General features: G+C 41.5%; 1 protein-coding gene across 1 annotated transcript; it reads right to left on the reverse strand.

Moving 5' to 3' along the window:
- Positions 1-220: 220 nt before the first annotated feature.
- On the reverse strand, positions 221-8,280 carry lfng (LFNG O-fucosylpeptide 3-beta-N-acetylglucosaminyltransferase). The gene is made up of 8 exons (XM_042720108.1): positions 7,720-8,280; positions 3,222-3,270; positions 2,869-2,971; positions 2,622-2,772; positions 2,412-2,497; positions 2,144-2,309; positions 1,973-2,058; positions 221-1,871 (listed from the first exon to the last, which is right to left on the reverse strand). Exons 1-8 carry the CDS (start codon positions 8,137-8,139, stop codon positions 1,805-1,807), a joined length of 1,128 nt encoding a protein of 375 aa, XP_042576042.1. The 5' UTR covers positions 8,140-8,280; the 3' UTR covers positions 221-1,804.
- Positions 8,281-17,362: the final 9,082 nt, after the last annotated feature.

Consider the following 17,362-nt stretch of genomic DNA (forward strand, 5'->3'; position numbering starts at 1 on the left):
AAAAGAAAATTATGTCATTGATTACTCAATGGAAGAAAATGTTTTACATCAGTCCCCGATCACCATACCTTCATTGTGGCTTGTGGTCTATATTAATGATATGATACATTTGTGTTAGAAATGGGCTAAAATTTAAGTTTTGTATGTGTTGTAGGTTTTAGTTGTTGAAATATGTATGTAGTATGTCAGCTGAAAGAAAACAAACAACAGTGCAGGAAAGTTTCTTAGCGAATATGCTGCTTTATTCAAAAGCTGAATGGTGAATTACCAAGGTGGCGCATGGTAACAATATCAGGATTGTGATCCCTGAGAGGACAACATTTGAACAAAGAATCCAGATACTGGAATATAAATTACAGCCATTAGCAAAATACAGAGCATTACAAAAACTTTTTAGAGGAATCATCAGAACAAGGCCTGATCCATAGGTGACCAAATGCATATAATATCTAAACAATTATGTACAAATACAATTGTTTTGAAACGGCACAGTACATAAATACTGCTTTAAAATAAACTATACAGGCTCACCCAATATGGGTCATTCTCATAGAGAAACTGCAACTCTGTTAGGATCACTGTTGATGCTCATGTAAAGCTCTCACTTAACATGTTTTGTATAGTTGGCATAGTGATGTCCAACTGTCAGCCGTGAAGGAATGGGGAAAACTGTGGCTCTAAGCCAGACCAGTCTGTGCAAAAGAGATCAGAGAAGTCAGATCTGTGCTATAAACACATCTTAAACTTTAGCTGCCATCTGTTTTAACAATGTACATTGTGTTGACAGTGGCCCTGGTGCCAATTCAAAAGAGTAAACGGCATTAAGAGATTGCTAGGAGATGCTTTACTTGAGCAACCAACATGTATTTTAAACCAAGCTGTGCAACTCCCACTTCAGTACATCTTTGAGCAAAGCTAAAAAAATTATAATAATAAATCATGCCAAAAAATCTCATATCTATCTGCCAAGATTGTGTGAATGCATTGGCGTTAAATAATATAAAGATCTAAAAATTTGGGCACTTGAAACATTTTTACACAGCTTAAGATATAACAGCTCAATCGGCATAAAATGCCCAGAGGATTTAGGGAGAAAAGTGCTCAGTCCTCATACACCACAGATTAAAATTACCTGATGGCATATTTGGAAAAATTTGCCTATTGCCAGCACTAAATGTCATAAAAAACTCATAACAATAATAATTATAATAACACTGACATAAAAGAAATCAATTTGCAAAAAAGTGAACCTTCATCTCATTAATTTTGTCCGGAGTCCTTTAGAACTAGATAATAAAGCACCCATGTTACTGATTTCCTCTGAATATTTTAAAGAACTCAATCATTAAATCAAACCTGAGGGAAGGAACATCCTGAACGGCATTTGGAGAGAATAAAATATAAAGTATGCGCTAATTTGCTAATTAGAATTTAAAACTAAGCATATAAAGCTGGCAAAAGGCTTGGGTATACTAGAAAGTTACATTCTATGAGAATTGCAAATGGGATACAAGCAACAGTAATCACATAAAGCACAGTTGATTGCCTGCAAAGCTTGGCGCTAAAAGTGTCCTTCTGAAAGCCAGGCCCTTCATAATGTCTGAGTTGGACAGGAAGGTCAGGCACCAGGCAGGAAGGAACTGTTTAAAGGCGGGCCGCACAGCAGCCCAGTATAACCACGGAAGGCCATGCGCCACTGCAGAGTAAACGCAGCAGCCACATGGCCCAATACCACACTGGTCCCTCATGCCTTTCAGATACCGAGGCAGTGAGGGACGAGGATACAACAGAGGAGCCGGTCACCTTAATAGGCAACCTGAGGAGGGCACCACGGAGTGTCTGGGTACAGCAGACAGTGCACTGACTTAAACCTGAGAGAGAATAAAAAATAGATGTTAGATTTGTACATGCACGCAAATGTAGGTAAGAGCAAAATCCAAATGGGATCTAGAGTGTGTAGAACTTGTTTTACCTGGATGGGTCCTCCTCAACAGAGAAAGCCCCTTTCATGTTGATGATATTCCTCTTGTTTTCAAACATTCCATAACTCAGTGTAATCTAAATGAAATGATTCGAAACACTGCATTAGTACAACTATACTGCATTTTACAGAACTAAAAAGTGCCTGTATCAAGTTCCTCACCTGTTTGTGTACTTCTGATTTGGACACCTGTTGCAGGTTCTCCAAGTGTGAGTGGAACAAGCTGCTTCGGGTCAAAGGGACCCCAAGAACTGACTCGATGATGTAGCCTATGGTGCAGTCATCAGGAAGACGGATCTTCTCGGCAGTGTTCATGAAATGGCCACCACTGCCATAAAAATAGTAAAGTAAGTCAACATGAAGCATCTTAAAACATTGAATATGCTCTTATTGAATATGCTGCATTAGGATAGTTGAGAGTTTTTTGCACCTTGCCCAGGGGCTCATCTTCAAAGCTAGCCCACGGCTGATACAGAAGCCTGCACCTCCCGTAGCAAACCAGAAATTCACAGGTCTCTGCAATGGAGAAACAAAAGCATCAGTTTCTATTCCTAATGCTCCTTTTAATGTTTACAACCAGTGTATGTGTATATATATATATATATATATATATAAAGTGAGGATATTTTGGACCACCTACCATCTTGTCCCCAAGTCTTTCCGTGGCCTCAATCGGCCTGTCCAAGCTGGGTTTCCCAATGTACATGTCCTGAGTGTGAGGGTAGTTGGACAGCAACTTCACCAGTGTCTTCACGTTCACATAGTTGTCATCATCCACATGACAGAACCACCTAAACCAGACAGCGATATCATTAGAACATCCTATATGGTTTGGTTTGACACTAAAACAAGTATTTACAACATGACCGTAATCATGCAATGCTTACTTTTTTCCAGACTCTATGAACTTGTCATACTCAACAGCCATCTTGCAGGACAGAGCCTGGCGGCTGTGGGCAGCAGAGCAGTTGGTGTTGATGGCGTTGCTTCCTGTGTGGACAAGAGGACAGATACTTGGTCAATGCTCACATAATACTCCACTTATGTTTATCACTTGAGAAATCCCCATTATCTAAGAGATCAGGTGACTCTGCACGCGCCCTAATACCATCTTCCCCCAAGAGCCCAGCTTCCTTTAGCTAACCACATGTTTTTAAGAGGATTAGAAGGCTGAGTCCAAACTATGTGCATATCAAAGTGGGAATGTCTTGTGACTGCCGCTTGAGGAAGCTGCACTCACCGATTTTCTTCTTCAGTTCTTCATCTTCGCCATCCGTGAAGATATATGTCTGCAAAAACAAGACAAAACCCGGTTAGCTCTATCAATGAAGTCACACAAGTCCATCAATGAATCACTGCACTAGAGCAAAGACGAAACAGGAATTGGCGCAATCCAAACTGGAATCATGTGTCTATTTATTCCAAGCGGACTGATTAGTAACCATTGTCTGGGTTTTACGCCATGGAAAACTCAGCAAGTTAAACAAGCCAAACTCTACCCCCCAAAATAAAGGCCTCTTGTTCTTGTTGTCAATCTCTCCATGGCAACTGCTCCACACCCCAAAGCATCCCAGGCCCAGAACAAAGCAGGGAGCAGACCACCCCACTTACCCCCACCGCCCCCAACACTCCACCCCCATTCCATTGCCCCTGACCACCTCCCAAGTCTTTCCATTCCTCATCCCTCTATCCACTTCAGACATGTCCCAAGAAGGAATGGTCAAGTCATCTGTAAGAATAGAAAGAAGCACCAGGTCCCATTCTCCAATTGATGAATATACATTCACACTTATTGTGCATTCACTGACGTCTAACCCCTCAGGGTTTTGTTAACGTTAAAATAGAAGGGGTGGGATTAGGAGCTCATTGTGGAAGATAAGACAGAGCAGGTGCGAGGCGGCAGCCCCGGCTCAAAGGAGCCCTTGAGAAGACGCCGCCACACGCCTCAGACAGACTGATGAAAAGGCGGCGTGCCCCTGGCCATGCACTACTGTTATCCTGTTTGCTTTCCACCTCAGGTGAGACAGCACCTGCCACCCGCCGCCTTATCACAGCCACGTGTCTGAACAGGTCAACCTGTCCACGCCCAACTGGCCTTGAACATGTACACCTACGCTACAAAACTCTTCTCTTATGAGCTTCAGCTGTTTTGTGATCTTTATCTCAACAGTGAATTCGTTTTTTTGTTTCCTTTCAAATACCAGCACGCACACACGTGGACTCATACCCCCTTTTCACAGTCACATTTTTTTGAATGTTCAAACATTGCCAGATAATGTTTGATTGGTTTGCAGAACAAACTCTGAGCAGATGTTTAGCGCAGCACTCTGGGGCCGGGGCCGAGGCCCAAGGCCGATGTTTGTTCAGGGAGGGCTGGCGGTTGGACCGGGTAAAGGATCAGAGGTTGGCGCTGTTTGCGCAGAGTTCCGCTGAAAGGACAGACTAATCACACAGGCAGCTGCCAAGGCAGACTGGGCACTGACAGAGAGAGAAACCTCAGACCTGATTAGTGCATTACAATGTGTGTGTGTGGCCACTCACCCCCATCCCTGCTCCCACTGTCCCTGTGCACAGAGACAATGAGGAGTGGGTAAAGCTGTCACTGGGTAAATCCCAAATATGTTTGCCTGGATTTGCATACAGCTGCAGTGGTTAACTAAGAGAGGCCTCTCGTGGCACATGGCTTTGTTTCTCAGTTTCCCTTTTATTGAAGATAATGTGAGCCAAAGTGACCCTTTTGTGGTTTCTTTCATAAATGTCAAGTCTTTTCTTCAAAATGCAGTTTTCCCAGCACACAAGAAAGGATGAGGGTTTGGTTGTTTGAGCAGGCAGAGATTGGTAGGGCTTCCTACCCCGCCAAAGGAAGGTCTGGCATAGAGCAGGCTGAGCGTGGAGCCTGGCTGTCTGTCTCCTTCTACCCGGGAAGGAAGTAGAGAGATGTTACTCCCTCTATTAAACACCAAACAGCCCTGCTCCCTCTACCTGTGCCAATCAGAGACCAGAAACTTGCACAGACTCGTGCCACAACAGACCTGCTCTGCTTTCACTGTCTTGTCTTCAACCCAGAGAAACTACTGCCACAAACAGAGAGCAGTTATGCAGTTAAGTATTTCAGATAGAGATAATGAGGTTGGTCATGGCACTTCATTTGCGTTGAGCAAGTGTGCATTTGATCTGAATGGCATTCTGTGTAACTGGACACCGGATACCGCAGCCGCAGCACAGGCTATTCTCTCATTGTTGTGAATTTCTCTCGCTGGGGAAGCTGCATTGTTCCAGGGGGGAAATTTAGAGAAACAGCGGAAGCCAGAAGCTGCAGCATAAACAATTCAAAATGGAGCAGATCTGACTGAAAAGAATAACACTATTCAAGAGTCCTGACTCATCAAGTCAAGACAATTACAAAGCATGCTTTTAATAATCAGAAAGCAACAGAGCTCTATAGGGTTTCATTCTCTTAGAAAAATACTGATAATTCCAGTGTATTAACTAAGCTAGGGGAGCTTCTTGCTGACCGTGACTAACTCTAAACAAAGACAAGACAGTTTCCCACCAAGAAGAGCCACAGGCTGCCATGAGTGTCAACAGCAGACACAGATTGGATCTGCTCTCAGTGTTTACATGTAAACAGCCCAAGACAGCGAGCTGTTCATCACCCGTCAAGGCAGCACCTGAAGTAGGTAAGCGAGATGGAAAGATCCTTCCTACACAAGTTTCTAACCCCTATGAACAAGTTCACAGTGTCGGTCATGCATCATCTCACTTGACATATGTGACAAAGTTCCCATGCTGTGGGTCTAACAATGCCTGGCCCGCTGAAACACTTGTCTGGTGCCAGCCATTGTGGCAAGTGGCCAAACAGTACACCGGAGTCCTTGGGATAATCCCCGGCCGTTCAGGTGACAATAACTGGGATTTAACGTACTCAGGTGTTGCACGGATGAATGTAGAAATTATTTTGAGTGCGGCTCTCTGTGTGCACATGTTAAGAATGTGAGGACTCATATAGCTGGCATTACAGCCATCTTTTGTTCTTTGAGACCCAGCCACCTGGCACTCATTCTCCAAGAACTCCCCCTTGTATTCTGGGCTGCGCTGGTCTTTTATGTCTGCGCTGCTCCCCACCAGCTGCTGCTATTAATCCCTGCTGTTAACTCTCTCTTCTGTGGGTTAACTTCCATCAACTCCTGTACTGAGCAAACCTAGTCTTAGTTTTCAGTCTCGCCTATAGCCTGTAGTGGTCATATCAGTTTAGCTGGATAGCGAAAGACAAATCTGAGCTGACTGAATGAGTACAGAGGCTAAAGTGGTCTGATTTAAATTTCCACTTTCCACATGCTTTGATATTCACAGAAACGTCACAAACATAATGTTCTTTGTACTGAGACGCTGCGGGCATCTAAAAGTGTTGCTATGGCTGTATCATATTCAAATGATAATAATAAAACCCCTCTTGTCTAAGGTGTGAGGGAAACAGATTGTGACAGAGCCCCGAGGCAAATTAAACAGACTTTTGCAAAATGTATGAGCAACTACTCTAGGTGGTGGATAAAATCACTTTGACTGCTCTGCGCTCACTGCTGTCGATGTGCCGAGAGTGCTTTTGTGCTGGCTGCAAAAGAGGCCTGTTTCTCAGAGCTGTATTTTCATACTGTGAGCCACTCGGCATGCTGCTGAAAAGCCTTCCCTTGCCTATAGATGCTGTCCCTTTGTGCCCCCAGCATCTCCATAACGAAGACTCTCTTTTCCCACCGCTTGGGTAGCTTGACCCAGCCTCTGCTCTAGATCCCCAGTTCCCATGGAGAGTGGGAGACAAGGGGCTGGCAAAGCTTTTCTTTCCCCCTTCAGAAAGATGCTTTGTTAGTGCTGAGAAGGGGACAGCTCTGAAGCCGCTGCTGTGATGCATCCTTAGCCCTGGCGTATTCACGGGGACACCACAAACAATGGAGCAGGAGGTGAGAGAGGGGGGAACTTACAGCCACCCATCTCTCTTTGAGCAGCACAGCGTTTGCTACAGACAGCACTGTGAATCTGAGTTTAATAATGTGCTTTTCAATATGCCAGGCAGATATAAATGGATTTTTGGTCCCTTAATAACAATGTACAACATTTGAATTTGTTTTTTTTCCACACATTAATTTACTTAATCGGTTCTTTAATAACATGTATACTAATAAATGCAATCATTCAGAGGATCTCTAAAGAGGAATACCATTATACCACTGTGTTGAACAGGAGACAACAATGTTTACAGGTACACAAGTGGCTTAATGTAAGAGGACAATAAACTTGCAACCATTTAGACTGAAACAAATGCATATGTGAAATTGCATTAATGAATAATAAAATAGTTAAGCTACATTTAAATGTATCCATTTGTTATCGCCAATTAAACAAACATTATGTATTGGTTGTGAAAAGCAATACTGATCCATCTCCAATTAATACTATTTAAATGAACTATATTATAATTTAATAGACAGTAATGCAAACTGTAACTGGATTTCAAACACTCGGAAGAATATTAATATGAACTAAAATCATAGTAAAAAAGTGTCAAAGTTTATTTATAAAGTAGGGCAAGGTGGTTTGAAGCGGAAAGACACTGCCCACTTGTTATCATTAATATCACGAAAAAACATCCCCTTTGTTTCCGGCTGGTAAAATATGTAACCAAAGTGTGCAACAAGTTATGCAAAGTTGTTGCAAACAGTTTGTAACAGTGCAAACAGACATACCTGCTGCATGTTTCTGGATATCCAGGTGTCCAGCAGTAGATCCAGTCTGGACCGGTGAAACTTCTTAGTGGTCTTCACTGCGATGAAGATGTCATCCGCGCTGATGTCCTCAGCAGGCGGCGCGTCTGTCGTCGCTCCGGACGCCTCGGTGGGCTTAACCGCTTCCCTCCTGCTGCGGGTCAGCTTGGAAAAATAGGCAGAGAATCCTTTCTTTCCATTCTGCTCAGGCTGAGCTCCATCATCAGCCTCGGATTCCCCCAGACTCTGGAGCGAGCGCAAGCCGACCTCACTCTCGTTCTGCATCCCGTCCATCTGAGTCCGCTGATGCTGAGACAGAAATAACAGCAGCCCCAGACAGGTGACGGTTGCCCCCGCGAGGGAGAACACAGATTTTCTGCCGTACGCTTTCGACATGTTCATTAAACTCTAAGAGAAGGACGCTCTCTTTGTGATATACACAGCATTAACCTAAACCTCCCTCCGATAGCCTACTCTAAAAAACAAGCGTGTCATCCGACTGCAACATAGTAGCGCTGAGAGAGTCTCCTCATTGTAACTCGGAGGGGGTTCTATAAACTGCCCACCGCGTTGGTCACGCCCAGGGGGCGGGGCATTGATGGCTAGTGTGCTGTGGGAACCGCAGAGAGTGGGAGGACGCGTTAAAGGACAGCAGGCGAGGGACAAAGAGGGGGGAGGGTGAAGTGCACAAACAGGCGTAAACATTTTCAAAGTGCATGCTCTTATTAAACAAACTATGTATGCATGTGCTATAATCATTCTTAATTGCATGTTTTGCATTATCAGGAGCAGGGCTGAAAATAATTGTACAAAATTGTCTAGGCCTAAATTTGTGTATCAGTTTTTGATGGAAACAACATTTATTTATTTATTTATTTATTTATTTATTTATTTATTTATTTAAAGTCTTATGTTTAACATGTAATTATTTTAAGTTGCAACCTTTTTGTTTATTTTTTATTTGTTTATTATTATTATTTGTAAAAAAAAAAAAAAAAAAAAGTGTAGCACAGATTTAATTAATTTTAAAATGTTTCTGTAAGCATATAGGCCTATACAGTATACATTAATGGGGTTATATTTCCCACTAAAAATCTTTGTGTGTGTGCGTGCATGCGTGTGAATGTGTGAGAGAAAGAGGGAGAGAGAAAGTGTAGTACAGATTTTAACATTTCTCTGGCCTTTTTTGCATGAGGAAAATGAAGATGTAAATTAAAAGGCTAAGAACTGAAGAGAAAGTTTATTGCTGTCTTATAGTCAATTACAGCTTAAGATGAGTTTATTGCACTTTTTGAATGACTTTAAATGTTATTATTTATGACTAACTTCTCATTAAAAAGTAAACATGACAATAATTATAGTTAAATAGATGAAATATGTATTTTTAAACATAATGATTTGAACACTTTTTACCAGAACCTGACTGTCACAATGCAAAAATTGTTCCACAAACAGAAATCAGTTTGTTAATGTATTTATTATTATTATTATTGTTGTTGTTGTTGTTGTTGTTGCCTTAGATTTAACTCTGAAAATAAGACTATTGACATAGGACGCCGCCTTTAGACTCAATGTCAACATTCAAATCAAGCTCACAATGATGGTGCGCTCCAGTCAATCTATGGCAGCTGACCTCGTGAGGCCTTCAAACAACCGCATGTTCCTTATGCTTGTCTTAAAATGGTGCCTCTTCTGTGGTGAAGAGCCTGTAGAGCTGGGAGCACGACCCTGGCCATGACTTCCAGCTGACAGCTCGCCAACTGCTGGTGACAGACTTAAATGCTTCACATCCTACTTCTAGCCCTCTCAACAGCTTGCTTTCAAAACAAGCAGCAGTCAGACACTACATTTAAGTCCTCACTTCCGAGACAGGTTGAACAGCTGAGATGTTTTTTTTTTTGTTTTTTTTTGATAACAGAGATAATTATTAAGAGGTCCAAGACAAAGCGCAAAGCTTCTAACTTTGCATTGCTGCTAACAGACATACAGCATCTTTTGTTAATCTTTTGAAGCAGCTAACAAAAAAAATGTGTTAAAACGTGTATAAGAAACCAGGCAGAGGGGTCAACCTCCCCTTTTTTTACTCTGGAATGGAGAAACACTCTGGCAGGCCCCTTGTCGGACTCCTCAGACAATCTGTGCAATAAAAAGCAGGACTAAACCACACACAATGCGAAAGTTCCGCTTGTATCCCAGATTCATTCCAGTCACCCCATTCCCCCTCCTCCACCTCTGACGGATAACAAAAAAGGGGAGAAAAAAAGTTTCTTTTCTTCCAACCCCTCTTTTATTCTCAAAAATAGGCTCCCCCTTCTGCCCTCCATACCACAGCCCGGATCCTTCCCCATCTAAAGATGTTACCGCTGAATTCCAATTAAATGAAATCTCCCATCCAAGCTCAACCCACTTCCCCACAAGAATGCCCAGTGATCCTGCTAATAAACGCAACCCCATTCCCGCTGCCCCGCCGTGGCATCTGGAGCAGGATGATGGAGAATCTCAGAGAAATGGATATGATTACTGCTATGCTATTTATAGAATGACTTTAATGTGTGTAGCACAAAGGCGAGGTACAACATTTCAATGAGTGTGGCTGGCATCCTTGTTAAATGAGACTGGACGTGCCCTGTCTGAACATCCCCTTTTCCCGCCTGCCAAAACTCAAGCTCAAGGCTCGGCGCAACTGTTTGTTTTGGGATTTGAATGTTTGCATAGGGTAAACAAAGCAATTTCAGCATGTTAGCTGTATTTGAGGACAGAGTTGTCTTATCTGACCGTTCAGTTTAAACAGTTCCCTTAATGCAAACTGACTCGCTTTGATCTTTATACCCACAACTACAAACACAGATACTCTGGGTAATGAGAGCGGTCTGTTCGGAGTGGTACAACGCCATCATGTTGATAAAGGCACATCCTTCCTTCATCCGTTCCATATTTATTTTTTATTCATTTCTGTCTTTTCCTTACCCTCCAACTATTGGACAGATTCTTTGAAGATGGAGGTTAAATTCACAACAGCTGTATGAGAGGATGACGGCTATGAGGTACAATGGGCATACAAGGATATAGTGGGATAGTTAGCGGTTGTCTGTCAGCATACAGTCTCCTGTTTATTATTCTGATCCACATAATGGAACATTTATCTGTATTACAATCATCTGGAGTTACAGTATGTGTCCTGTAGTACGTCTTTTGGTGGTCTATTTGATTTTTTTGGGATAATTTCTTCCTTTTGGCCAGCTTCGAAACAGAACTTTCAAATATCGAATACAATACATGACATATAGTCATCTCTTTCCTCAACTAAAAGGGAAAAAATGGCTCTTTGAGAAGCGGTCATGGTCGTTTGACATATTTAATGGGGATCTGTGAAATGTTCAATTGAGTTATGCAAGCACCAAGTCCTTCCAAGTTCGAATCTGTCCTTGGAGCTTTAATGTCTTACTGTCTTGTTTCATTCTTTCTTGTTTTCCAGGTCTCTGTTTTATCTTTCTCCAAAGCTCTTGGATGAAATGAGATTCCAGACAGTGATGGCCCTGGATGATATTCCTATGGTTGTAAGTGCACAGTGATAATGAAAATATATTCGTCCCATCTGGGTAAAATCTATTTCAGTTGATGGAAAAAGTATCTATGTGCTCTAGCTAGATGAAGGGAAAACATTCCTTATTTATTTGTCTTTTTTGGGCTATAAATCCTGCAGCGCATATCCTCTACGGTTGCATCCCAGGCAGGGAAATATAATGCAGCTTCTGAAGGGCCGTGGAGTCCCCTGGCTCTCACTTCTGGTGTGACCTGTAATCCTATCAATGCTAGCACAGCCATGCTGGGAGAATAAACAGAGCTGTTGGCTTCTGCCACTGCCCTTTTTATACACTATGTCCTTCTCTCACACAGCGCATTTCAGCTTTGGAATAAATATTCGTGAACAAGAAAATGCACTTGGATGACTTGGGTTTGCGCATCTTTTTTTTTTTCTTTTCCAACTTTAACAAATAAACATTGTCTGTTTTCTCAGGGCTCATCCAAGCCTCTGATTCGCTCGTCATTCTCTCCAGATCCTACAATCCTTCAGAAGAGACTTAATTTTGTTATTCTGAGAATTGCAGATGTTGGAAGCCAGGGTCTGTGTCACAATGCCAGCTGTTGTTGCTGTAACTTGTGCTTTGTTTCCACCATGTCAAATGGATTATGGGAAATTTAGCAATGGATTAAATGGCCTTTCTGTAGCAGTGGGGGGTCAGATTGCACCCCTGGCTAGTCCGGGCTTGTCCTCAACCACAAATGCTCAATGTATGTAATGTAGTGATAAGTGATGTTAAATATGCCCCTGACACAAAACACCAAGCAATCACAAAGAAAAGTTTAATTAACTACTCATTCTTCTACATAATTTACTGCATAACTACTTAGAACTACAGTTTTGAGCAGCATTTGAACCATATGTGAGATTTACATACAAGAAGCAGACGCAAATCATCTCCCCAACCTGTCAGCAGTAACATTTTGTAGCTGATTACAGTTTGAGGAAGAAGTGGGAGGTGTAACGATGGGAAAGGAACCGCTTGGCCCTCTTTGTATAGTGCTGGAACAGTGGTGCTGGGACAAGGACGCTGCTGTTTGTGGGTGAATCAGGCTCTGGATCAGCCTCTTTGAAAGAGTTCTCTTCAACCTATACCCTTCCCCTTTGTGGCCTGCCACTACCTTGCTGAGCGGGACAATGAGCCAACCATTGAAAACTGAGGCATGTTTCTGTGCTGCCCGGAGCCCATTAAGCTCTAAAGCACTACTGTAGGTCTCTCTCATCAGGCCTCTATTCTCATTCTAATGGCTTGCTGCATGCCAATAGGCCTGTTGCTAGAAGCTCCCATCGCATTCCAGCCACAAATACGAGTGGGCTTAAAGTTGTCGGGTTTCCCCACCTTTTGGTTTTGAGAACACTGCCAGTTGTTATGATGTAACCACATGTCCTATTGTAATTGGGTTCACTGATCTCATTCCTCTCCCATGTTTCATCTGATCTGGTCTATGCAATGATGCTGTTGTGACCACATTTGCATCTCTATACATATTGATTATTCCTTAAATGCTTGGAATTCTATACTTTTGCATTGTAGCAAGTAGCTTAAAATGGCCTTACATTGGGTACTGAGATGCTGAACAGTTTCCTTTGTTTTCATTGAAAACAATGGGATATTGCAGCTATGGGTTTTGGGTGGGGTGACTGCTGTTGAGGTGAATTACCTTTTCTCCAGCCCATTTTGGGTATTTGAATGCTAAATGGCATTTGGGAATGCTGAGATGGCTCCTCTGGGAGAATATCAAGAGATCTCATTATGTGGATCTCATGGAGCTTTCAAAGGTAATTAATGGAGAGATAAGCTACTGTTGATATTTAAATTTTGACCTGGATGAATAGTGCTCAGGGGAACTGTGGTGTATTTGTGTTGTTTAACACAGCCTCATTAATTGTGCTTACATGCACTTTGAAATGTCAGATTTCAGTCAGACTGAAATAGTAATTCTTTCTTCACTTAATGTCACATAAACACTTGGAAACACTTGAAAACACTTGGTTGGAAAACACTACATGACTTTTAATATTTGACCAGAGTTTCAAACACTAGTCATTATACACTTGCTGAATTTGTAAATGGTTACAAAGAAAACCTGGGCTTCATATACTAAAAGACTGAGTCATTCCGAACACAACAAACTCATGCAAAAACATGCGCATTGTTTGCTAAAAGATAATGACAAATGTAAACAATGTTTTGTTTAGAGCCTAAAATGTCTCAAAATATGGTTGATCTCCTCTGACTAGAAGGATTTATAATCTGAAACCTTAAAAAAAAATCAAAGTTTGTGCCCATCATCTTTGTGATTTTCTGTGAAATCTGTCAAGTCTGACTGCCCATAATATGTCAACTCGTTCTAAGTTTTGGCAACTAGTGTCGACTCCTCCATACAGTAAATGCAGAGAAAAATCTGGGCAAAAGTTGTGAATTGGATTCCGGCCTATAGTCATATCAGTCAATTGCAGTATTTTTTACAAATCAGAATAACAGACCAAGATCATGCGATTGTAGCTTGACCTTGTTCGGCATGTATACAATTTTTTTTTGTCTATGTTGGCCTTGGCATTGTGTTCTAGCTCTAAAAGACAGAAATGATGTGTGACGAATATTTAATCCGTAATGTATTTGGTTACAAACTGTGTCTTGTATACTTGAACAGACACAGGAAGACTGCAGCTTGACTTAAACCCTGCTGTAGCTCGATTATGAGTGTTGAACGTGGTGTCAATCCTACAGTTTGGTGTGAAAGCTCAGCACAGGTTTTGGGATGGGAAGGCCTCAAACTAAACTGGTGTGTGGCACAGAAGTGTGGTAGTTAAACACCATTTCAGGTTGATGATGAAGGCCACACGAGTCATACCTACAAGTGCGAAAGTAATTGTCCAAAGCGTCAAAAGCCTCAGCGCTGGTAAGTGAGCGACAACTTCAAACACAAAACCCCTGTAGACTCTCATTAACTGCAACAAGCTCCAAAATGAATTCTTGATCTGTTTGTTTTCATGTCTATTTGTCCCCCTAACAAGAACCACATGTTGCCCAGTCATGCTATAGTTTCCAAAACCGCAGACCCCAAGAGGGAAACAGTCTCTGTGTTTTTGGGGCATCTGTTTTATTGCTTAGTTCGTAAAACAGTATAACATCAAACAGCCCAGAATAACTGAGACTGGTCTATTGTGCTAATTGGTGTCTGTACTGCCCTGTTATCTGAACTGGCTCATTTGCATAACTGCTGAAGCCCCCAAACCTGTCCTACTTCCACCCCTCCACCACTTCCACTCTCTTCCTATAACTCCCTCTTTGACCCAGGCCTATTATCCTGAGTACCTGCTAATGAGTGACTGCCTTTACAGCCAACCCTGTGAGACAGAGGAGATCTGTCTGTATATTAAATGGGGTTGTAGTTTCTGAGAGGACATGGGGGTGGATCTGCAACAGCATTGAGAACAGCGTCCCGGGACAGTACCAATTAACAGAGTCGAGACTGCTTGATTTTGTTTGTTTGTTGTGTTCTTTTTGGCTCATGTCTTCTCGTTTTTCTCTCAAGTCAGCTACTTTGAGTTTCGGATGGGCTTTGTGATTTGAAGTATCTGTGTGGTCACAGGGGACGCCATCCACCAATGTGGCACAAGGGGAAGAATGAAGCCACTGGGAAGCGATACTGTAGGCAAACATAAAAGAGAAAGAGAAAGAGAGCGAGAGTGGCTGTGGAGGGGTAGGATGACAGAGAGCACTGCTGTGTGAGAATCTCACGGGGACCTCTCACAAAGTGCTGAGCAGGAGAGAGTGAGTGTGCTGGGAAAACGCTGATACTCTCATTGTATGTGTGTGTGTGATGCTAATCGCAGTTTACCCATCGAGGGAGAGGCGTGAGACGTGGGAAAAATAGCACTGACTGATACGACTGGCTGATGAGCTCACTTGTCCTAAATTTTTCAGTCTCATCGGACTTAGCAAAGCAGTGGATGTTTTCAATGTTAGATAATGTGTGGTTTGCCAGCTTCCGCAGTAATCCCTGATTCACCGGTGCTTTGCAAAAATAATATCACAGACATCAGAGGAAATAGTCAATGACTCATCAGTCTTCGGGGTAATGCATTATGTAATATAATATTGCATTTTTTTTCGTGTAAAGAGTGAAGTAACTATTATCTGTTAAATTTATATGATAACCATACACCATTTAATTTCATTTATAAATTTTTAATTTTTCCATGCTGGAAGAAATTTACCAAAATATATACATTACATATTTCCCATTCAACAGTTAGGGGTCAGTATTTTTATTATTATTATTATTATTTATTATTATATGTTTTTAACTATTATTAAAATGATCAAAATTGACAGTGAAGATTTCAAATGTTACAGCTATTTCTATTTTAAATAAATGATGGTGTTTTGAACTTTATATTTAAAACTTTCTATTGTCAAAGAATCCTGAAAAAAAAAAAAAATCCACAAAAATATTAAGCAGCATAATGTTTTCGACATTCACCAAATCAACATATTAGACTGAATTCTGAAGGATCATGTCACACTGAAGACTGGAGTAGTGATGCTAAAGCTTATTGAAACTGAAAACGGTTATTTTACATTTTTATAATAATTCCCAATGTTATCATTTGACTGTGTTTTTGATCAAGCAAATGCAGCCCTGGTGAGCATAAGAGGCTTCTTTCAAAAACATAAAAAACTTACTGACTCCACATTTTTGAATGGTAGTGTGTATTTTAAAAATGCTGTTGTTAAATAAAAATAAAACTTCAATTGTTCTTTTTCAGCTGTAGAAGACCAAATAAAAGTAGCTCATTGCTAAATTAATTGTGATTGGAATTTGTGTTTTGGTTTGCGTGTGACATGCCACATTACCAAGTTGTTGTTTTTTTATGTTTTTTTTTTTTTTAAATCCATTGTAAGAGTGTGAACATTAAAATACCTCAGAAATGTATTTATTGCTCTTTTCTCACTCAGTAAGACTGGAAATTACATGTTTTTACTCAAAATAACATGTAAGTTGTGGGAACAGTTACCTCAAGGTCAGTGGCCTTCTCAGACGGCTGCTTTTTTACTTTCAGATAAAGATGGTAAGTTGATGTCGCATGTTTGGTGGACCTCTTTGACAATATTTTTCTCAGAAGAAAGACTCATTTATACAATCCTAACCTCTCCAGTGTTTGTATTGTTAGTTTCTAGCTGCTGTAGCACTTTGAAGTATCTGTTATTGCTTAAATAAAATAAAAAAAGAAGAAAAACTATAAAAAAGAAATGCTATATGTGATAACACGACAATCTTTGTTATTATAGCAAATACCCAAGACCCAAAGCATATGAGAAAAATGGGGCCATTCTTCATATTAGTGTTTTAAATATTATCACAAAGTCACCTCATAGGAAATATTACACACATTAAGAGGGACAGGATCCTTTTTCATAGTCATGTTTTGTTTTATCCAAGCTCCCACTTTGTGATACATCACATTTATTGTGAGCTTTGTTTCTTCCCATGCTTTGGTTTGTGTCTTTTGGTGCTCTCTGCAGGTAGAGCTGGTCTCAGGCGCCTCAATGTCATTATTATGAGCTCATAAAGGTCCTGGGCCTCGCACCAGCCCGATACCTGATCTGCTTCCCAGGGAACCCCCTGACTTCCCTTCCCTCAAGGGCTCGGGACGGACCAGCGGCCCCATGGAGTCAATCTGTCTCTGCTACAGTAACCGCTAGAGCTTTTGAAGCCCTGTTTGACTAATTTTCCCCATCAAGAGAGGCCCAAACATTTGAGTATAATGCCTGGACCCTCAGCCCTGCTGCTGTTCCAGCACTGCGTGCACAGGAAGAGAAACCATGACAGATGGAACAGCCTTTCAATGTCAGTAATCAAGCCAATCTGTAATAATACACTTCTCTTATAATCCATTTTGGATTTCACAGTTTTGGCTGCTTTTATTGCGGCTCAGGTTTCAGTCCCTTGTGGTGTCTTTGTCCCCATTTTGACGTTTGATTTACTGAAGTTTGACTGTTATGGGTTCAACTCACTGAAGAAAAGAATAAAG

Source organism: Cyprinus carpio, chromosome B3, assembly GCF_018340385.1.
Source record: "Cyprinus carpio isolate SPL01 chromosome B3, ASM1834038v1, whole genome shotgun sequence".
Taxonomy (NCBI): Eukaryota; Metazoa; Chordata; class Actinopteri; order Cypriniformes; family Cyprinidae; genus Cyprinus; species Cyprinus carpio.

Coding starts and splice junctions, on each gene's coding strand:
- lfng (XM_042720108.1), bottom strand. CDS start 8,139: ATGAACATGTCGAAAGCGTACGGCAGAAAATCTGTGTTCTCCCTCGCG. Junction 3,271..7,719: donor TATCCAGAAACATGCAGCAG/GTATGTCTGTTT, acceptor TTGTTTTTGCAG/ACATATATCTTCACGGATGG. Junction 2,972..3,221: donor AGAACTGAAGAAGAAAATCG/GTGAGTGCAGCT, acceptor TTGTCCACACAG/GAAGCAACGCCATCAACACC.